The sequence below is a fragment of the Sebastes fasciatus genome, chromosome 17, assembly GCF_043250625.1.
Source record: "Sebastes fasciatus isolate fSebFas1 chromosome 17, fSebFas1.pri, whole genome shotgun sequence".
Taxonomy (NCBI): domain Eukaryota; kingdom Metazoa; phylum Chordata; class Actinopteri; order Perciformes; family Sebastidae; genus Sebastes; species Sebastes fasciatus.
Window position 1 is genome coordinate 16,170,092 of NC_133811.1, and position 21,728 is coordinate 16,191,819.

Consider the following 21,728-nt stretch of genomic DNA (forward strand, 5'->3'; position numbering starts at 1 on the left):
TGATGGTTCTAAAGATTATCTTGCCAGATATTCCTGTGGCGTGAGGTATGTTAAGAGTGTTTTTTACATCCCCCAATTGTCCATTCTGACCGCACTGATTTCAAGTCGTAAATATTAAACATGTTCAGACAGCCAATGATAGTCACGTGGGAAAGAACGACAGCCAATTGGGAACCAAGCAGGAAGGACAACAACCGCAGTGATGGCGGCTGTGGCTAATGCATGAGCTAATGCATACAAAGTAGTAGTAAGATGGACCACAGAAATGGAGGAACCAACTTGTTGATTTGTGGCAACAACACGAGTGGTTCTTTAATGTGTCGCCATGACTTGTTCAATTATTTTTTCTTATTTCTTTTATGAATTTTCAGTACAAAGTAGTGCAAAAACAAACTTGACTAATTCTTCTTGCCCGTCGTTCCCCATGTGTGTTTACACTAAAGTCACATTTGATCGCGAGATATTTTGCGAGATTTCGTTTTTTTTGAGTCAGGACTCTTGTTCATGACTGGAATCAGTTAGTGTGTGGTGTGCTGTTTTGGCCAAATGTTTGCTCTCCACACACTATAGGAAGAAAACTGTTCAATTTAACGTAACATGTCGTTATGTGTGGGGTCTCTCACATTTTCAACATCTGTTAAGCTTTGAAAAATCTTTTAGTGTGGGCCAGTCTTAACTCTTCTCTGTCTCTCGTAATAGTGCAATATGTTTATGTGTTTGTCCATAATGTGTTTTCATTTTTCCTTTGCCCCTCTCTCCTCCTTACCCCCTTTCTGGGTATTTGGGTTGCCATCTGGTTTTCTGGTCCCACCTGACGAGCCTGGAGGCCCAGAGGAGCTCCAGGCTGCCTCTGCCACAGCTGAGCCCCAAGGGTCCACTGCTGCTGGTGCTGGAAATCTGGCAGGCTGGGCAGGCATGTGGAGTCCCTGCCTCAGCCCAGGCATGCAGATCCACGACCCCAGGGGGGATGCAGACTCCTACACTGAGTGGTTAATATATTCACAACTCTCCCCTGGCCGGGGGCTTAGAGTCTGAGAATACTCCACGAGGACCCGACTGCATACACTGACAACATTCACAAATGAATATGTTAAGCAAGGCTTTGCTACACCCTTTGGGCAGGCTTAAATATATAAGTGGCTATCATCACAAAGGAAATGCGGCTTTGTCTAGAGTTGTACAAATGTGCTAAGTATAACTTCAGAGTACGCCATAAGGAGCACAAGAATGTAAATAAGTCTGGCAAGATATCATTCATCATATATACATTGGTTTCTTCCTCAGAGATCTCCCACAGGGATCTTTTCATCAAGGACTGAGACAGAAAAAATAACCTCAGAAAAGCTGACCTGCTCATAGTACTCTTAGATAAGCGCTATTTATCACTTCACAGGGTTTTCATTTAATTGAAGACATGAAAAAGTCAAAACTGGGTGCCAGACAGTGTCAGCCTCCCTTCCATCCTCCGCAGGACCTTGGCAACAAGCAAGCAAACAACACTGAAATCCATTTATTACCATCAAAAGAAGTCCCCATAAAAATCCACCATTAGATTCTGCCTTTCACCGCAGAGACCTTCTGATAACCTCTGTTTAGTCGGAGGGTCAACGAGGATCCAACCGATGCCGTCGATTTCTGAGGACTTAGATCTCTTGGGAGCCAGTTAACAGTCTTGTAGCCTACATACAGAAGTATAGGGGACTTGAAAGACAAACTCATTAGGGAAAATCTCCACTTGGCATTATCCATAGTGTGTGGTCTTTAAAGACAGATGATTTAATCTGCTGCAGTGGAATAACTGCTCCTGCTTGTCAGTTGATAGCAGCAGCAGTAAAGTAAACATAATCTCTCCTGTTCCATTGCGTTATTTTGTCAGCCCATAAAGGGAATAATATATAGCACTGTAAAATAGATTTTGCAATAATCCTATCGTTACCAGTGACATGGACGTATCCAATAAACAGGTAAGAAGGCAAAAACTACCCGAGGCCTTAACGGGACATCAGACAGATTACTCTTGAAGATTTTCTCTTGAATTTGTTTTTGTCCCGGTAGCATTTTTTTTTTTAACCCATTGGTGACCGCAACTGAAATTTTTAATTTCCTTTGGTGGATGTGTTCTCTGGGCTTGCTTAATCTAGGGATGTACCGATACCGGATCGGATATCGGGCCGATACTGATTCAAATAGCTGGATCGGGTATCAGTAACAATGGGGCTGACATATTCAATTCAGTTCTATGTTTACATATTAGCCTATATACGTTATAGACGTTATATATTTTAATTCCTGGTTAAGTTTTGACCAATTTGTTGCTGCATTGAAACGATTTACACTTTAATTGTAATTCCTGTTAATTGTGAAGATTTTTTACCAAATTGCTGGCATATGATTTATCATTTTAATAATAAATAACAATTCAGTAAATTTATATCTATGTATTTATTTGTTACATTTTGTTTCACAAAGTTAGGAAAGCAATGTTTAAATCTTACACATAAAAGGATGATCCCAGTCACGTCCACACAGTGAGGCATACAGCTTATTAATTAAACACACGGATTGGTGCCTCCCTAACCTAAGCACAAATGTGAAGAAATTTTCAAAATCAGTCAAACTGTTTGGCTTAAAAGTGAGTTGGTCTTATCATACCATATCTAGTCTTTGGGCACATGGGACTACTGTTTTTGCATTAGTCTCCATTATATTTTAGATATAGTATGATAAGAAAATGGCAGTATCTCAGAAACAACAAGGAGCATAATCAAGTATTTGGTATCTATGAACTCAACAAGTTGAATATCAAAGACATGCATGCATAGTGTGAAAAAAACACGTTTGACATTTGACCGATCAGAACAAATGTTGTGCTATTTTTTCCATATCATACTAAATATAGTCTTTGGGAACAAAGGTGTTAACATAGTATGGCCAGACATACCTTGATACATTCAGATTTATGGAAGCACAGCTGCAGTGCACTTCATTACTAACAGTTCAGTATCACGCACTGATACAGTTCCCATCCCAATTGTACAGTATCCCTCACTGCACAAGCTCTATAACCCATTACACTGCATTAGTTGCCCTCGGCCTAATGCGAGTCCATCTTTTTGTGTTAATAGATTGAGGAACGAATGAGTTCCGCAGCCTCTTATGCTTAACCGGTGGAACACTGAAGCAGCTATTTAACTGCATGAGCTGATCTCAAAAACAAAACAGACTAGACTCAAAGCTATTTTAATATATGCAGCTCAAAATCTTCCGGTCTCAAGCATTTAACCCACCGCCTTATTGTTAAGCTGTACAGAAAGACAGATGCACCAAACAGTGAAGCCATACTGTAGAATACGTTATACTACAGTACAGAAAAAATAAAAACACAATCTGCCACTTTAACCGAAGCGACTAAATCCTCTGAGGAAATAAATATGCAGTTGTGCCTTTCTAGTCTGCATTCCCTTAATACCACTGACATTTATGTGCTAATATATGTCATGCTGACAACACACTTCACACACACCATCAACCTCTAATGCCAAAGCTACAGTATGTTCATTTTAGCCAATTGGGTGCACAGCCGGACTAATCCAATCTCAGAGAATCTGAGTCTACTCTAACCAATCACAGCAAAGCAGAGTTCATTTTCTACTCTCCAGCACGCCACCTCTCCAGCAAGGAGAACATGATGCCAAGTGCCTCTTTTCCAAAGGGCCTTGCCAAAGTCTCACATCCAAGCTGGCAAATGTCCGGCCATGGGATGAGCGCAGGAGGCAGCGATGGCTCACATCCTGACCCAAAAATAACAAGCACAACAAAGATGCTCGCGTGATACAGCCCAAGGCGGACATTTTGTTTGCCCTAAACTCCGAATACACAGGCATTTTTAGCAAGAATCTGTGTCACTGGGATTCTCCCAGCTGGGGCAAATCATGTTACATCAACATAAACAAAACCCCAATCAAGCGCAAGTTTAGACGAGATGTGAAAAAACATGGAAATGCACACTGACCTCCAAGCTGTACTCTTCCACAGTCCTCTTAAGCGGGTCCACAATCTGCCAGCAAATGAGGATGCATAAGTCGATTAGCAGCATCCCGCCGACGATGATCAACAACTTCTGGTCCTTTATGATCTGGAGGGGGGAAAGAAAGATGCTTGTATCAGCCCAATAGCACACACCTGCTGGTGTTATGTAATTGTATATGTGTCTGTAGAGCCATTTAAAAACAGCATTTCTTATTGACCGCTGTAATTATGTGATTCTCATCCCATCTCAGGACCTGGAGCCCTGCTGGTTTCATTCTAACATTTAATCCTGGACTGATTACAATACATTTAGCTGCAATTAACCACCTACTAGGACCAGTGGCGATTTCAGACTCTTTTTATGGGTGCTCAAGCACACCTACATTTCATCTCAGCATCCCTAAAAATTAATTATCAAACCCTCTGAGACCTGGCTGACATTACTGTCTTTAAGAGGCTGTAGCGGGTTCAGTTTGAAGCTAGAGTCAAGATACTGGTATTATATGAAACTAAAAAACTGGTAAAAAATTGGTACCAACCATATCATGCCTGTCAGGAAGGAGGCTAAATAACACTCCAAACTTAGGCTAAATTCTGGCGAGGAAAAACTGGCATGGACACAGGGGTCCATTGACCTCTGACCTCAAGATACCCATGGTCTCACCTTTACAGACATGCCCATTTTATGATAATCACATGCAGTTTTAGGCAAAAACCATGCAGTTTTTAGCTGCAGTATAAATGTGTTATTCTCCCCTTTTTTAAAAAGTGTGTGTTTGAATATTTCTGCATACTGGGGTCCCTAATTAGTCTTGGAATTGCATAAATTGGTTATGACTGGAAAGTGGAGACTCCTGGGGATTCAATGAATTGAATTGTCACCTAACGCCAGCATTTTGTGTTTCCTTTACATAAATAAAGACATTTCCACCATAACTTGAAGCAGAAAATACATAAATTGGTGCATTCAAATTCACCAGAATGCAGGAAATGAAGAGCGGAGGGAGTGGGGGAGGAACCCGAGACACCCCGCTTAATATGTGTACCCCCCTCCCAATGTCGAAAGGAAACCTACGCCCTTGATTATACATGTCACATTCTCATTATAGGGGCTAAGCCACCCTAAAAGTCTGATCCTAGAATCGCCCCTTACTAGGACTGTAAGTCCAAAAGAGCGAGACCTTGTTCAGAATTTGATAATGAAACTGTGGCACATACAGTATATTTACAGACTGCACTCTATTGGCCCAGGACCAAGAACCTGTAAACACTATGCTGCCGACAAGCAATGATTTGTTACCTTGTGGCCAGAGAATGTGGAAAAGATCCACCAAACAAGAGCCAACGCTGTTGACCACTAAAGCTCCTCTTTTGTACCATGAACTTTAAAGGGATGAAAGCTGTGACCTGTTTGTGATCTTTATTTATAATAGCGTTTGACTGTCTGGAACGGCACATCAAAGCAAAGGTCAGGGAACACAGGCTGGGTGTGTTTGGAGAGTATCACATAGCCCAGATGCAGCACAGTGGTCCCACACAGGTCTCCATCCGCTGGTGGGCTCAGGATGAGATGCATGAGGGGGTTGTTTTTTGATCTGGCATCTTTTGATGGTGTTGGCATTGAACAAATAAAGGCAAGGCAAGACGGGGGGCATTTCTTGTAGAAATGCTGCAATGCTTTAGGGCGGTTTAGAGGAAAATAGAAGCAGAGCAGGAAAAATGGCTGCTTCAATGCCAATGGAAAAATATTTGACGCCAAAATGGACAACAATAAAAATACTTATATATTAAATCAAATTAATTCTGGTCAAATCTATTTTATTATTCTTGCAAGTAAATATTTGTAACAATGATATGCAAGATGTGTGATATTTTAGGGAAATTTACAACAACAAAAACAGCTCTACACCACCATCTGCTCAACTGTGATATGTTACTCGGCCAACTCAGTCTGCTAGACAAACTACATAATGACTCCAAATTACCTGAAGTGTTATGTACTGTTTTCTTTCCCCCAGTAATATTGGCACTCAGACCTATCAGTTGGGTTCTAGTGTCTTTGTGTCTACTGATGAATTTGATTCAGAAAAACAGCAAATAATTTAAAACGTTGAATGAGCACATGACTGAGAAAGAAAGAAATATGTCTCTCTATTCTCCACAACTAAGCAAAGTCCATCTGCTGCCCAAGAGATGTGGTTCATAGGTCTGAAAAACTGAAGAACACCTTGAGTTATGAGTACTGTTTTCAAGGTCAAGAATTAACTTTCACGCTCAATTAAATGTATAGTATCTTGTAAAACTGAACTGGTTGTAAAATTTAAATAGGTCCCACTCACACACCTGCCTGAGCCAATCACGAGCCGAGCACGGCCACGGCTTGTTAGCGTGAGCTACCTGGCCGCTATGTTGGCACCACGGTAGCTGTTTGGCTAGAAAGACACAACAACTAACCATAATATCTCTATAACTATATTTATGATCAAATAGACACATGTTCTATTACACAGACTCGTGACAGTTACATCTCCTCTCGAGCCTCCGGCTGTGTCTACTTCACTCACAGCAGCTGTCAATCATGATGTCTCAACTCCTTTTTAAAGCATCAAATAACTAATTAAAACCAAAATTATTAGAAAAATGAACACTTGAACAAACATCAACGTGTTATGAACTACCTAAAATGACAGAAGCCATCTTTGGGAAAAATGTATTTGATGTGTACTTTGACTCTTTAAATTTGGCCCACATCCAATCCGCTAACATGGAGGGGGCAGGATTTATGACCTATACTGCAGCCGGCCACCAGGGGGCGATGGAGATATTTTGGCTTCACTTTTGTGGAGCTGTCATATTGTCCTTCTTTACATACATTTAAATGCTGTAGCCAAACCGTAGGGCGCTGTAACAACAGTATACTCATCTATTGAGATCCAGGGAGTAGTGTTGCTCTTACTAAGTTGCTTGTGATGTTGTTTTCTGATGACCTCAACTAATGTGAACATGTGTACACAATCATTACGCGTGTCTATATGTATGCATGCAGGTACGTGTAATGAGCTAATGAGTACTGTGAGTTTGTTTAACTTTGCCCTGTGTGTGTGTGTGTACACATGCACGCCCAGCGATATGTCACTGAGGAGTACACCAAGATAGGCAGACTGACAAATAGCTGCTACAGGGGCCTTGGGGTAAAGGGTTGTGTTTTGAAAGTGTGTATGCTTATCTGTGTCTGTGGTGTGTGTTTGTGTGTATTTGGAGAAGGAGGACATTGATTGACAGCCCCCCCCCCCCCCCCCACCCCTCTCTCACACACACACACACACACACACACACACACACACTGCACTGTATCTGGCACTGAGCTCTTTAAGAAGTGAAGGAGTGCTGGCCGTAGCCCGCCGAGTGGAACCCTTATCGAACACACCTCTGATTTACAAGCTTTGCTCTCCCAGTGTACGGGGGGAAAAAGGTGGAGAGAAGGCTGCGGGAATGAGTGAGGGAGGCAGTTGCAGCCCCACTGTTTGAAGAAAAGATGGCCAACACTTGTGCCCGTCCCTCCCCTGACAGCGGCTGACAGAGATTTCAGGGCACCAACAGCAACTATCACTCTACTGAAGCCAAAGCACCTGCACTCAATCAGTGTGGAGGAAGTGTGCTGCGTGTGTGTGTCCTGCAAACAGACCTGGGCCGTGAACCAACAGAGAATACATCTTGAGGTTTAAGGGCTGAAATATGCAGTAGAGGTAAATACCGCTTCTGGAGCAACATTGGTTTTGTCTCTGTTCGCAAGGTGAGAAGGGTGGGAGAGGAGGATGTGAGCAGAGATAATTGGGTATGTAGGGTTAGGGGAAAGCTATAGGGCACAGAGAAGCAAAAGTGTTTTGTTTTTCTCAACTTTCTATAAGACAATTTAAATAAAAAAAAAATAATTCAAGGCCAGGGTGTCATTCATTTGGAAACTGCTAAAACGCGTGGCGATTTTGTGTTGACCCGACTGCAGAATTGCAGTGGAAACAGGTAAAGTAAAGCTCAGTCATGGCTCCTTGTCTTCTAACCTGTATTCTGGATTATCTTCGTACATCCTTTGCCCTCTTTTTCCAGCTTTCCCTCTTTTCTTTTCACAGCGTCCAACCTACTTTCTTTGCCATTTGTGCCACGTTGTTTATCTTGTCCCTTGTTCTGCCCTGCTTTGCCTTCCTCCGTCTGTCTCTCCACCCTCCCTTCTGCCACTACATTCATACAACCTCTCCGAATCTTTGATCCAACCCTCTTTCCTCCCTCTCTTCCTGCCCTCTCTTTCTCTCTGGCAGGCCACCCACACTTCCTCCAATATGCAAGAGGGTGAGAGAGAGAGAGAGAGAGAGAGAGAGAGAGAGAGAGAAAGGGTGGGAGAGAGACAAAGAGAGGAGGGAGAGCAAGATCTATTAATACAAAAAGGCCAAGCACAGTTACAACACTCAGTGAGCTTGGCACCACTTTATATAACTAGGCCAGTGAAACAGATTGTGTCAGATGTTTAAAAAGCCATTTGTATTTCTGAATCTTTTTTTTTTTTTTTCCATATAAGACTCTAAAAGCAGGTGCCAGGAGCTGCCAGTCTTTCAGAGTGTTTGTTGAATAGCATAGTAAGCACCCACGCACATTTTTTTTCCTACTATAAATACTACTATAAATAAACTTTTAATCACTCCCGAGTTCCTCTCATGTATATATCATAAAATATATCATATTTTTCAATACCTTCTTCTTCATCTTCACATTTTTGAAGATGGCGTGCACCCTCCAGGTCTTGGCAAACATGGCGCCGAAAGCCGTCGTGTATCCAACAATGAGAATCCATGTCCGGACCTATCAGAACAACAGGAACAAACATAATTGTGTCACGTCTTAAACTGGTGATCAAGGCTTAAAACAACATCTGATCTGACAGGTATTTTCATTTTTCCTCAAGAAGTTCATTCAAAATAGGATCGTGACGCGTTCTAAAAATAAGAAGCTGTCAGATTTATTTCTCTTCTGGAAGCGTGGAGCTCTGGGAGAACGTCCTGGACCATGGAAGCTGTCACACTCCTGAGAGCGTTTCATCTTAATGAGAAACTAAATGTAGACCTCTTACGGCTTCGGCACAAAGGACACTGTTGACGTGATTTAAAAGCTGAGAATTTGAATAAAGACTATGATCTCCTAAAATAGCTACAGAGTGCTTCTGTATACTGTATGTGTTTGACTGCTGCGCGTGATACACGTTTGTCTTTATGTGTATATCGCCCCCTCTACACCACACATGCTGTAAACCTTTCACACATTTGCACCTGGCTCTCTTCACCTGCCCTTTTCTACCGTATCTAGAGAGCAATAAAGCCAGGCAGGGACAGAGCGCGCTGGGTAAAGAAGACAGCAAAAAAACAATTACACCATCTATTCTCAAGGAGACCAGCACGTATTGATTGGTGGTGAATGGATCAACCTCTGTGGTCCTCTGCTGTAGAAAGCTCGTCTGAAGTGACACGCTCTGTTTTGGCTCTGCAGCAAAGCTTCAGCCAGGTGGTGGCAGCTCGAGACGTGCCCTGCCTAACATTACGCTGCTGTGCATGTGTGTCTCTGGGAGGAGGGTGGGATCTCAGTGGAAACCGGTTATCACTGTAATCAAAACTCTTTAATTAATCCAGCATCTACATAGTCACACAGTAATGCTACCTGGGGGGAGACACTTAATGTGCTCCATGCTAGCTAGAGAGCCGGAGAGAGAGAGAGATTCAATCAGTTTTCACTTAGAGTTGGTCACATAGGGCATGTGATTAGTATTTCAGCAGTATTCTCCATATTTTAGCTCATGTCCACAACTACTTTGTTAGCCAATGAGAGATGTTCGTTTGCGCTATTGCTTTTCATTATTTTAAGTACTAATGCAGGGCCCATTCAGATCGCATACCCGTCTGGAACAGGCCGATTGCTTGGCCCTCAGAAGTGCTGCTTGCAGCTTTGTCTAGGACTGCAGTATGGCTGCTTGTGCCTGCCAAGTGTGAAGTTGATTGGATTAATGGTTCTCGAGATATGCAAAGGGTAGTCAGTCATACATACAAAGACAGACAGACAGAGAATACTTTCTTTGTAGTTAGATGACGCCGCTACAGCGCCACCTATTGGCCAAATGGCACCAAATATGTCATGGTCACTCAAACATCATATCTTCACATGTCCACCAAATGTGGTTACAATAGCACAAAGCGTTGGGGCTGCACGATCATGGCCAAAATGAAAATCACGATTATTTTGATCAATATTGAAATCACGATTATTATCACGATTTTTCATTGATTTTAGGGCCAAAATATTTTTATTGCAGTTTCACATTCTGTAAAAACAGAGCGCTGCTTTCACTTACATGTTGTGCTGCATTCCAATTTGCTTTGATTAAAAATATATTTTTTAAATTTAACAAATTGACATTTGTAATTCTAATTATATGTTATTAAGCTGCGTAGAGCTAGTGTTCAGGTCATATTTCTCTCTCTATCTATTTTATATTGCTGTGAAAACATTTCCCTCAAACAACTGGATTTATTCAAGTTTTCTCGCCTACATTTTACAAGATTACACTTGAACGCATCATGATAGGGTTATAATTTACCATCTCCCAATACTCATTTTTACTGAGTAGAGCTTGAACGCACCATAATGTGCTCCGTGCTGTCGGCAGACGAGTCAGTCACTGCGATTACTGAGCAGCATCATGGGAATGAATTACTATATAATACGTGTCTGATTAAGTTAGTTGTTCCAAATGTTTTAAAGGTTGTTCCTCCACGGCTGATTTTGAACTTGCAGTTGTGACAAATTGCAGCTTTATGTCTTCTTCACTCTCGCTGAAGAACTTCCACACCGACGACACGTTATGTGTGTGACGTTACTGACTGTGCCGCTGTGTGCCAATGAAAAACCATCATGTGGCAGCTGCATGTGTGTGTCTGACCGGCAAAAAACTTGGATATATGAATATGAGACTGCTGAAAACAGGGCCGGCTTCGGTTGGCTGCTGATTGACGGTGCATCTCTAGCTGTTAGTTTAGGAAGCGCTTGATTTATGCAGCAGAGTTTTCTATGACCGGAACACGCATATTAAACGTCAATATCGCAGTCGATCATCTTCATTGAATTGTGGGAAGCCAAAATCGTGATCGTGATTAATTCTGTACCAAATTTTGTGACGATTGCTCAAAATGTGTAGGAAGGGTAGCAAAGAAATCAGATTTCTACATGCGTGGCTTATATGGATAGATTCATCTGGACCCACAAAATCCAGGAAAAACAATTTTGTTTCTGAGACTTATGGTTAAAAAGTTCTTCATTGTTAAAGCACCACCATCGGGCCAATTGCACCACATTCGACACTGCACTCCCTTGGGTTTTGAGCAATACACTAGAAGTTTATGGAAGGAATGGTTCTCGAGATATGTGAAGGACATTCAGACAGATATTCCTCGCTTTATAGTTAGATTAGTGAAAAGTGTGGGGGGAACTCACAGTGCAGAGGGTCTCAAACTCTTTGTCAGAGACAAAACCTCCATCCAGGCCAAACAGGAAGATAGAGGCGTAGGAGAGCATGCCTCCTAGGATGATCAGGTTGTTCATGTAGGGACTGGACATCTTGATTAGTCTGGAAGAGAACAGAAGATTAGATTAGAATAGAATCAAATAAAACAGGTCCTATTCATCAAAAATACATAAGTATGATATTTAGGTATGGAGGAGAATGTGAAATAATCATGCACCTGCAGATAGTTAAAGGTTAATCATCATTCTTTCACTTCAATAAAATTCATTCTCCCCTGATTCTTCTTGTCCTTCAATCATCCCCCTCGTCCTTCTCCCTTAACACTAACCCCTCATTTATTTTACCGCTGCACCGTACGTTTATCTATTTCACCTTCACTTGCCAGCCTTCATCTAACCCCTCCCTCCATCTTCTTACTCTCAAAGCTGTGCTTCGCCAATGCTGAAAGCTGACCTGTGGTTGCGGTTCTTGATGTTGAAGAACAGAAAGACCCCCGCCATGATTATGCCCAGTATGGTGATGGTGGACAGGATGCTGTAGAGCGGCACGTTGATGTGGCGCCGCTGCAGACGCACAAACGTACGATCCTTGGGAGGCTCCATGCCTAAAAAGAAGAAGACAAGGAAAAAGATTTTGTTTCTCCAGTGAGGTTTCTTTCTTCACTTTGACAATTTAAGAACTGCCTCCTTCAAATCCTTTTCTCTTCAACCACAAAATAGTGACACTGCAGCAGACATCCAGTTATTTGAGACCAATTTTCCTGGTCCTCGGTTTCCTCTAGTTGAGTGCATGTATCTCAATGCTCCACAGTCAAGTTATTGTGTTTAGACACTGCACTTTCTTATCTTTTGCTCTATTTTTCTCCCACCAGTGTGCCAATCGATTGCACTGGCATCATCTTACACATCTCCACTTACTGTGGTCAGGGATGTGGAAACAAGCGTCTTAGATGGTACTGTCGTAGAGTTTCTTTATGTGGGGCAAGGCCGAGAAGATGGAGAAAGAGTGGGGGGGTGGTGGAGGGGTAGAATAGCCAGGGGGATCGAACAAATTATAAAGTATGTCAACACAGGCAGGGGTGAAAAAATGGACTGGTAAATAATTTAGCTGGCGGAGGACAGTTTATAGTGGTAAAGGAGAGTGGCGAGTCCCTATACTGAGTGGTGGTAGTCTGTCTGAGTATGTATGTGTGTTGAAGTGTTTGGGTTCAAGTGAGCAAGTGAACGACAGACGAGAGTGCTGAGGTGGTAAGTGATGGCCTTTAACATACATATAAACAAGCATCAGATGCATCAGCACATCTTTTTCTTCTTCAGTGAGTTTTATGTCCCTGAGTCAATGCTCACACAGTCGCACACAAATGCATGCACATACTGTACACACACACACACACATACAGTATGTAGCCTTCTTCCTACCTTGGAACCTTATGGAGTTGTTGATGAGGTCCAGCACATCAGCAATTGCGTTGTACTCTCCCACCTTCACCTCCTGGCCCTCTGTTGGAAAAACACACACATATGTAGACATTAGATTAAATACATGTACTTTAACTGGTTTTACACTTTCAAAGCAATTCAATCTGCTGTGTAAACTATTTTTAAACAAGGCTTTAAGTCTACAGCTGGGGTAGGAACCCTTAATCACGCATGCCACCATTGGCACTTGGTTGCTTAACTAATGGCACACTAGCAATAAGTGTGCAAGAGAGTTTTTTGAAGTGCCCTCTCATCCGCAAGCCAAATTACTTCTTTGAAGGCCATTGGCAGTTGCGCAGCCCGTTATGTACGGTAGCTTGATTGATTTTTTTCTGCCAATCTGTATAACGCAAAGACCCGCCCTACTCTGCCTCTGATTGGCTAGTACTCTTTGCCTTCTTCACAGGATTTGTTAAGGTTATTGCTGATGAAGTGAGATATTTCGGATCGGCGACATTGTTGATGATGATTATTTATGTGTATATGTGAGTTCTTTGTTTAAGTTATAGAAATGGGTAAGGTCATATAAGTGCTTACTTATCTACTCCTTTTTGGACATATAATATGTATTTATTTATTTAGCTTATTTAGAATTTTTGCTGTATTTTATTGGTTATTCTTGTTTCTTTTTATTATTTCTAAAATGTTCGAAATAAATCTATCTAATCTAATATATAATCTAATGTAATTATGCAATAATGTGCTAAAAAAATTGGATCCCTGGTACAAAGCGGCTTGAAGGGTTTATAAAATGTAGCACTAGTGATCTTTAATTGGAGAAAATATAACAGAGCAAACAAGTAAATCTAATTCAAACACTTATTGGACACAGTGAAGAATGGCCCAGCTTTAAGCAAGTACAGTCTGGCGCAGTGGTACAACCTCATAGAGAGCTTCAGATCACCGGGAGATCTTCCAAAACCCCATTAGTAATATCACAAAATATCCTTAACATAGAATCTTAAGGCACTCAGTAAGATTATCTTTTCAGATTCTCAATTTGTAGCTTGGAGATGAAGCTTAATACAGACAGGAAATGGTCTTCCTGTTTTTTATAGTCTTAATTATCAGTTTATTTTACCTCAAGGAAACCTAAAGGGCAATGGAAAGCAGAAATCATAGAAACAAGCTAACAGATAAAGACATTAAAAAAATAAAATGTAGCAAGAGCTGACTTCAAATGCACACTATGAGAAGAATCTCCAATGATGTAGAAGGAAACATTACAAACATTCAATTAGGGCTGGGCAATATATCGATATTATATCTATAGCGTGATATGAGACTAGATATCGACTTAGATTTGGGATATCGTAATATGGTGTAAGTGTTGTCTTTTCCTGGTTTTAAAGGCTGCATTACAGTAAAGTGATTTCATTTTCTGAACTTACCAGACTGTTCTAGCTGTTTTATTATTTGCCCACTTAGTCATTATATCCACATTCATCATCATTCCTCTTCATCCCCTATGGGACATAAGGCTTCAATGAGCTCTCTCCATTGTATACGGTCCTTGGCAGCATGTTGGGCCTCTCCCCATGACAGGTTCATCTTGTCCAGCTCCTGTGTCACAGTTCTGCGCCAGGTGGATTTGGGCCTCCCGGGTTTTCTTTTGCCTGGTGGTGTCCATCTTAAGGCGACTCTCGGGATCCGGTCCTGCTCCATTCTCAGCACATGGCCTAGCCATCTCAGACGTCTGTGTGTAATTTCCTTGATGATGTTACGGCTACCGGTTTTTTTGTACAGTTGATGGTTGGAGATTTTGTTTGGCCAAAAGATCTGGCATATTCGTCGGAGGCATCCATTGTGAAAAACTTCCACTCTCCTCATATCACTTTTGATCACTCGCCAACTCTCTGAGCCATACAGCAGAACAGACTTGACATTGCTGTTGTACAAAAGCATCTTAGTTTTAAGGCTGTATTGCTTGGACCTCCAGATGGAACGGAGTTGGGAGAAGGCACCCTGAGCCTTTCCCAGCCTTGTTTTAATGTCTTTCTGCACTGCACTATCTTTACTGATGAGGCTGCCCAGGTATGTGAACTCTTCCACAAACTCAAGTGGTGCCCCATTTACAAGAATGGGTGCTGCAGGGGTGGAGTTTACACACATCACTTGAGTTTTGGAGATGTTGATGTTTAGTCCAACCTGTCTGGCAAAGTTGTTGAGCCTGTCAGTTTTGGCCTGCATGTTCGAGTGGTTGGTTGTAAGGAGAGCGATATCGTCTGCAAAGTCAAGATCTTCCAGCTGAGAGAACAGGGTCCACTGGATGCCTCTGGGTTTGTCTGCTGTGGTGTTTGTTGTGATCCAGTCTATGGTAACAAGGAAAAGGATGGGAGAGATGATGCACCCCTGTCTCACTCCGGACTGTACGGAAAACCTTTCAGAGATGGTATTGCCCATGATGACACTGCACTCAAAATGTTCATAGAATGTTTTTATGATTTGGATGATTTTTGGTGGAATTCCATAGGAGTGTAGTATCTTCCAGAGAGTGTTTCGGTGAACACATTACTGATGATTATTTATCAAAAATCTCATTGTGTAAATATTTATTTTGTGAAAGCACCAATCCCGCAGTTAACCGTACAATATCGTCGCAATATTGCTGAGGTATTTGGTCAGAAATATTGTGACATTTGATTTTCTCCATATCGCCCAGCCCTACATTCAACTCCTCTGTATTTACATTGCAATATACATTGACTTCCCAGAGGCAGTCAAGGGATTATAAACTGCTATACACCCCCGCCTGCAAACACCACTATCTCCGTGGAGTTCTGCTCAAACACAGCTATTTCAGGATTTGGTGTTTTCTCTTTTAGAAACAACGATGAGCCCCTCAGGTGTAATATTGGAGGAAGCATGACCTTGTCAGACAAGCCTGGGCCTTCACTCTCCTTCCCTCATAAAGATTACTCACTTGGAGTGTGCACCAGGGAGGAGAGAAGAAAGGGATGGGAAGAGGGGACAGATTATTCTGATTCTTTTTCTGGAAACACTACAAACAACCTGCAATTTCTTCTGGTGTGCGCGCACAAATCTGTCTCTGCTTCTCCCTGTTATCACTGTTATAGGTCCATTGAACTGCTTGGCAGCATTGTCCTTGACTAGGAAAATGACAGATAACATCAGCTATTGCAGCATCACAGACAGGGCACCGCGTTCTCCTCTCCTCTCTGTGAATCACCTCATTTGATCTCACAATTCTGGCATCAAAGCATTAGCAAATGTTGGGCCATATGTGACAATTTCAGAGCAGTAAATTTCATGTGCATACACAATCAGGATTTGTATATCTCAAACTTCTCAGTGCTGAACGAGGATCAATAACCGTGTTTCCCTTGACCGCGTCCTTTGTTAGGATCTAAACAACCGAAGGGATTGTATATCAGCACTCTTCCTTTGAGATGCTAAAATACTATCCCAGCACTCGATCCCCACAGGGAATATTGATGGCTGCAGCGGGCTGGTAAAACTCAACCTGTTGCTCAGCCTGTGCAAAGACATTTCACGCCTTTTTGTTTGATTAGTCACTTTGAAAACCTGTAAAATCAGTGGAATTTGTTAACTGGGTGTAAGACAACTTTCCTAACATGATATACTTTAAGAATAGGGCTGGTGATATTCTACTTTTTCTCTTTTACTGTCAACAAATATTGTAAAAGAACAAAACAGTTGTGAATCTATCCCACTAACAAGTATGTCTGTGTATCCAAGCCTCATATTGCTTGCTATTCCTCTGTGCAATAAAGCTAACTTGTTGTTCAAAAATGGTAAAAACACATAAATGAGCTACAATATTGCACTGGGTTCCTTCGTTCATTACAATTACCATGGGCACTGTACTATATTTTGAAGTACAGTGCTCATACACCAATCCACTCCTGTAGGTACTCCAGTAGTAAACCAAATCTGCAGCTTAAAATGCTCCCCAATTTACACACTGTTTATTCCTGTTTGACTAATGTTTGTTAAAATGTACAATGCCCAAAGTACAACAAACTATATTAAAGATTTACATATTCAATAAGAACGAATGGGCTTGAGGCTGAAAGCCACGTACAGGAGTACAAATCCTACACACTGTCCCTTTAAGCACAGTACTGGAGTAAATGTACCTACAGTAGTTATTGACACGCTAAAAGATAAAGATTTATTTTCACTGATGCAGCTGCTGCTCAAGCACAGATGACTTGTCCTCTTTGGAGCAGAGACTCATGCTGGTTTGAAAACCCCAAAATCAAAGTGGTGATTGCCGGGAACTCATTTGCAGTATAACTCTTTTATAACACTGAATACCAGACATCTTTTATCAACACAGTCTGACCCGTCTTTGTAGAAGAGTTTGTAAATGTGATTAAATTAATTCAGAGTTCTTTTCTATGCGGCTCACATTAGTTTGTCTTTGATCAATTTCATGATTTTATTTTGTTTCATGTCAGATCTGTGAAATTCGAACAAGGAAAAAAAATTGCTGCTTCGTTTAAAAGTATTTGTGGTACAGTTCAATGATATTCTTGCGAGCTATTTAAATTGAAAGGACTGTGAGAAGACTATTGCCTGGAGGTAAAATGACAGAATTGAGTGTTTCTAGTTCAAATTCCTGCAGAAGATGATAGAAAAGCAGGAAATTAATTCTTACTTTAGGGCTGTTGTAGATAGTAAATCCTATCGTTTATCTCTAAAGATCCAAAACATCTTAACCTTTTACCCACACATATCACAACCTCACCTTACTGATGAAGCTCTCCTCTCCTGACAGAATGACAAACGCCATGTGTCCTTATCTACCGCGCCTGGTAGCGCGTTGATTTAAAATCTGTACTCAGAGGGACTGCGACTGTGATCGAGACCTTTGGTAGGGAGCTATCTCTTATCCCCATGAGAGACAGTGGGAATAAGAGCCATCGAGGCCCCTGACTAAGAACGCCTGACAGGGTGAAATGGAGGATCAGAGGCTGAGGACAGATGATAGGGTCATGTTGAGGATCACTGCCTTTTGAAATATTCAAGCTGGGGCTGTCCCTCCTCTCCTCTCCACCCAGCTCAGGCTCTTGGTGTGTCAAAAGGGTGACAAATTCACGATCCCTGACAAGTGAGGAAGAAGTGATGGAGTGAAGGTTAAGGAGGGATGGAGGAGATATAATAAAGCTAGAAGATGATAGTGAGAGATAGCTGTAACATACAGGGGAGGGTTTGGTTGAGAAATGTGTGTTGGAGACACAGTGAACAGCCAGTTCAGGGAGAAGAGACAGAGAAACATGGAGAAGGGAAAGACACAAGTGTGTGTCGCAAATTAATAACGATTTGTGGCTATGATTCAGGCTAAAGCATTTGTGTAATCTTTTCTCAGAATATCTAAAAATCAAGCTCTAACACTCATTCCTTGCTTATCCAAAGATGCAAAACCCTAATTTACTTGGCTCTCCCATCACTATGGAGGACAGGACCTGCCAAAATAAAATAAATAAATGACACAATAAATAAATAAATAAGCCTTTAAATGTAGCAAAAATAATATTAAAAATAAATCTAGATATTCATTAATTGATCAAATGTGACATAAATTGATATGTTTTTATTTGGTCCTTTATTTATTTACCTTTGTATAAATTCCCCTATATATATACTCTTCTATTTAATTTTCCCTTTTATTTATTTATTTATTTTTAAATAATTTGTTGGCAGGTTCCGTCCTCCATACATCACCCAGCTCCCAGTCAAACAGGCTAACTCTCTCTCTCTCTTTTCTTTTCGATCACCCTTTAACAGTTTTTTTTTGTGACAGCACTCTGTCCCTGTTAGTGCTCCTCCTGCTGTTTGGTTTTATTCTTGCAGGTGACCCACAGGAGGGTCATCAGACCCATAATGTCATGCTACTATGTCAGTTGGAGCCAATGACTCCTCAATCTGTCTGCCTGTAGCTGCGTCCCAGTTTTATACCACATGATAATTCTAAACAGGTTTTTAGTTTGTTTCCCGGCGGCTGAGTGGAGTGAGTGGGGTTAACTCTGGAGCAAGTCACGTTAGCGACTACGTCCCACGCAGGAAAAGTTAACACAGTGGTGTGTCCGTTCTGAGCTACTGTAGAAACATATGGCGGACAGCTCGGTGAAGAGAGGACCCGCTCCCTATGTAGATATAAACGGCTCATTCTAAGGTAACGAAGGCACAACAATTCTTATTTTCAGGTGATTTTACAATAAAGAAAACATACTTATTCATTTTATTATTTCATTTCTGCCAATATATCCCCCTAAATGTTACACACTGTTCCTTTAAGAGTTTGATTAATGTCTGTCTGCACAGGTTTGTTATTATTTCCTGTTAGTGCAGGACAGTAGTACACTGATCACTTGTCTATTAACTGCAAAAAAAGTATACTATGATAAATGCTATAAAGTACATACTGTGTACAATTGCTTATCTAATACGGAAGTGGAACACAGAGTCTGTCTCACTCACCACCCACTACCCTGATGGTTCATTTTTGGTTTTGTAAATTCTCGTCTTCACTATGCACGTACACACTCATACAACATTACAAAGTCTTACTTTCATACTACAGATGTATTTACTGTATTAATGTTGTCTTAGTTAAACATCCATCCATCCATTATCATATCACCAGACTAACACAGGGCTGACACATAGAGACAGACAACCATTGACGCTCACATTAACACCTATGCGCAATTTAGAGTCAACAATGAACCTAACCTGCATGTCTTTGGACTGTGTAAAGCCCACGCTAACATGCGGAGAACATGCAAACTCCACACAGAAGACCCTCTTGCTGTGAGGCGGCAGTGCACCACTGTGCCGCCCTTAGTTAAACATAAAATATTGAAATTACTGTAAATCATATGTGGTCTCCTTTTTTGTCAAACCCACTGAGCCTGGGCTGTAACAGCATTAGCATACATCCACGGTCAGTCAGTCAGTCAGTCAGTCACCAACAGAGGCACTCACATACTGCTCTCTATCTCACACACACTCACACAGAGTGTGATGTATGCAGCCAGAGGGATCGAGCCCCTCTGCAGTGGGGAAGATAAGATGGTTAGGCAGAGAGGACTGAACAACCCCATGCAGTGTGCTACATACAGTCTGGGGAGCCTGGGAGCTGGGAATCCCCTGCATCAAGATGCAATCTCTGGGTTATTCTCCCACTCAGCAGGCCCTGCTGGCTCAAAAACAACCTCAGGATGATGCTATGAGGACAGAGAGTATGTTTTTATGTACAAACCTTGACAGTCTAGACAAACATCTTGACAGCACAGACGAGATCAAGCACAGTAAAGCGCCCTTGCATTTTCAAGTTTTTTAGATTCGCCTAACCTGCACCCACGCAGACACAGAGAGGACATATACAGCTCCATACAGAAAGGCTTGCGAGGACATTCCTGACAAAAAAACAGCCTAAAACGTTGTGTTTTTTTCTGACAAACAACCCTTGCAGTCATGCGAATAATGACTATCCTCTGTAGAAAAACAACTAATGAGATAAATGTGAGTACAAAGCTTCTGACTTCAGAACTGTTAAATCCTTCAGCCTCCCTTTCCCGTGTATACTGTATGACTCTGCTGCAAGCTTTTCCTAAGCCCTGTTGGTCAGGATCCATTATCGGCGCTGGGTATATCAACCGTGGCAGCCTTCATGGCTTGAGAAAAATGGTAAGTGGCTTTCCAAAAACTGTGGTAATCCTGCAACATTTCTGAAACAATTGCAGGTTTTATTGAACACGGACGTGCAGTAGTTGGAATTCAAACAAATTGCAGCATTGATTTTGACTCAGTGTTCGAGACTAAATGTGGACGGCTGGAGGTGGCGGAAAAAATGTCTTGATGCTTTGAAACAATGTTTTCCAACGGTAAAGGTTTGTAAACAATATACACAAATGCACAACCTGAAGAGAAAATTGAGACAGGTTAATCTGAGGAGTAGAGTAGTAGTAGTAGTGTCACACATACCTTGAAACTGGTTGAATTTTATTGTGCCCATCCTCTCTCCATTCCGAAACATGACTTGGCCCTGAAAAGAAGGAAAAACAAAGAATATGAGATATGTATTTTATTTAAAGCTTCAGTAGGAAGAAGGTTTTTGGCATCATTGGGCAAAAAATAGATATAACCTTACAGTATATTGTAATTCAAGTGTTCTGAGAGAGGCTTTAACAAATCTAGCCTGTGACGGGAGACTTTGGCCAATCAGGTAATTTCAGAGAGAGAGCGTTCCTATTGGCTTTGCTCCGGCTGGTGGGCGGTGCTTGGTATTTCCTCAACTGTTCTTGCTGCCGGGTCACAAACTTTCTCATTTTACAACTAAACATTACAGTATCAGAATATTGATTCATGTTTGATCAGCGCTGCTTAGTTTGACCGTTTGATCGGAGTTTGCGAGTGACTGACAGCTGCACAGAGATGGCAAGGCTCCAGCTCGGCTCTGATTTGTTGTTTTCCTCCAGTCTGTGAAATCTTGCAGATGCCATTAGGAGCACCGGAGGACACAGAGGCACATGATTTTTTTTTTCATATTACCTGTCTCATGCACTACTGTCAGGATATAGTGACCGTTTTATAAAAAATAACTTTTTTTAATCATGTTTGCTCCATTTCTACCCACTGCTGCTTTAATATAACATAAAACATTGGAAACA

General features: G+C 41.6%; 1 protein-coding gene across 1 annotated transcript in view; it reads right to left on the reverse strand.

The window, feature by feature from the left end:
• The window catches only part of gabbr2 (gamma-aminobutyric acid (GABA) B receptor, 2), a 213,853-nt gene that overhangs the window by 56,484 nt on the left and 135,641 nt on the right, over nt 1-21,728 (reverse strand). The window contains exons 8-13 of the mRNA XM_074613382.1: nt 21,043-21,103; nt 13,006-13,086; nt 12,041-12,191; nt 11,557-11,689; nt 8,773-8,880; nt 4,013-4,135 (exon numbers count right to left, since the gene is read on the reverse strand). Coding sequence (XP_074469483.1) covers nt 4,013-4,135; nt 8,773-8,880; nt 11,557-11,689; nt 12,041-12,191; nt 13,006-13,086; nt 21,043-21,103 — 657 coding nt within the window. The remainder of the gene's footprint in view (nt 1-4,012; nt 4,136-8,772; nt 8,881-11,556; nt 11,690-12,040; nt 12,192-13,005; nt 13,087-21,042; nt 21,104-21,728) is intronic.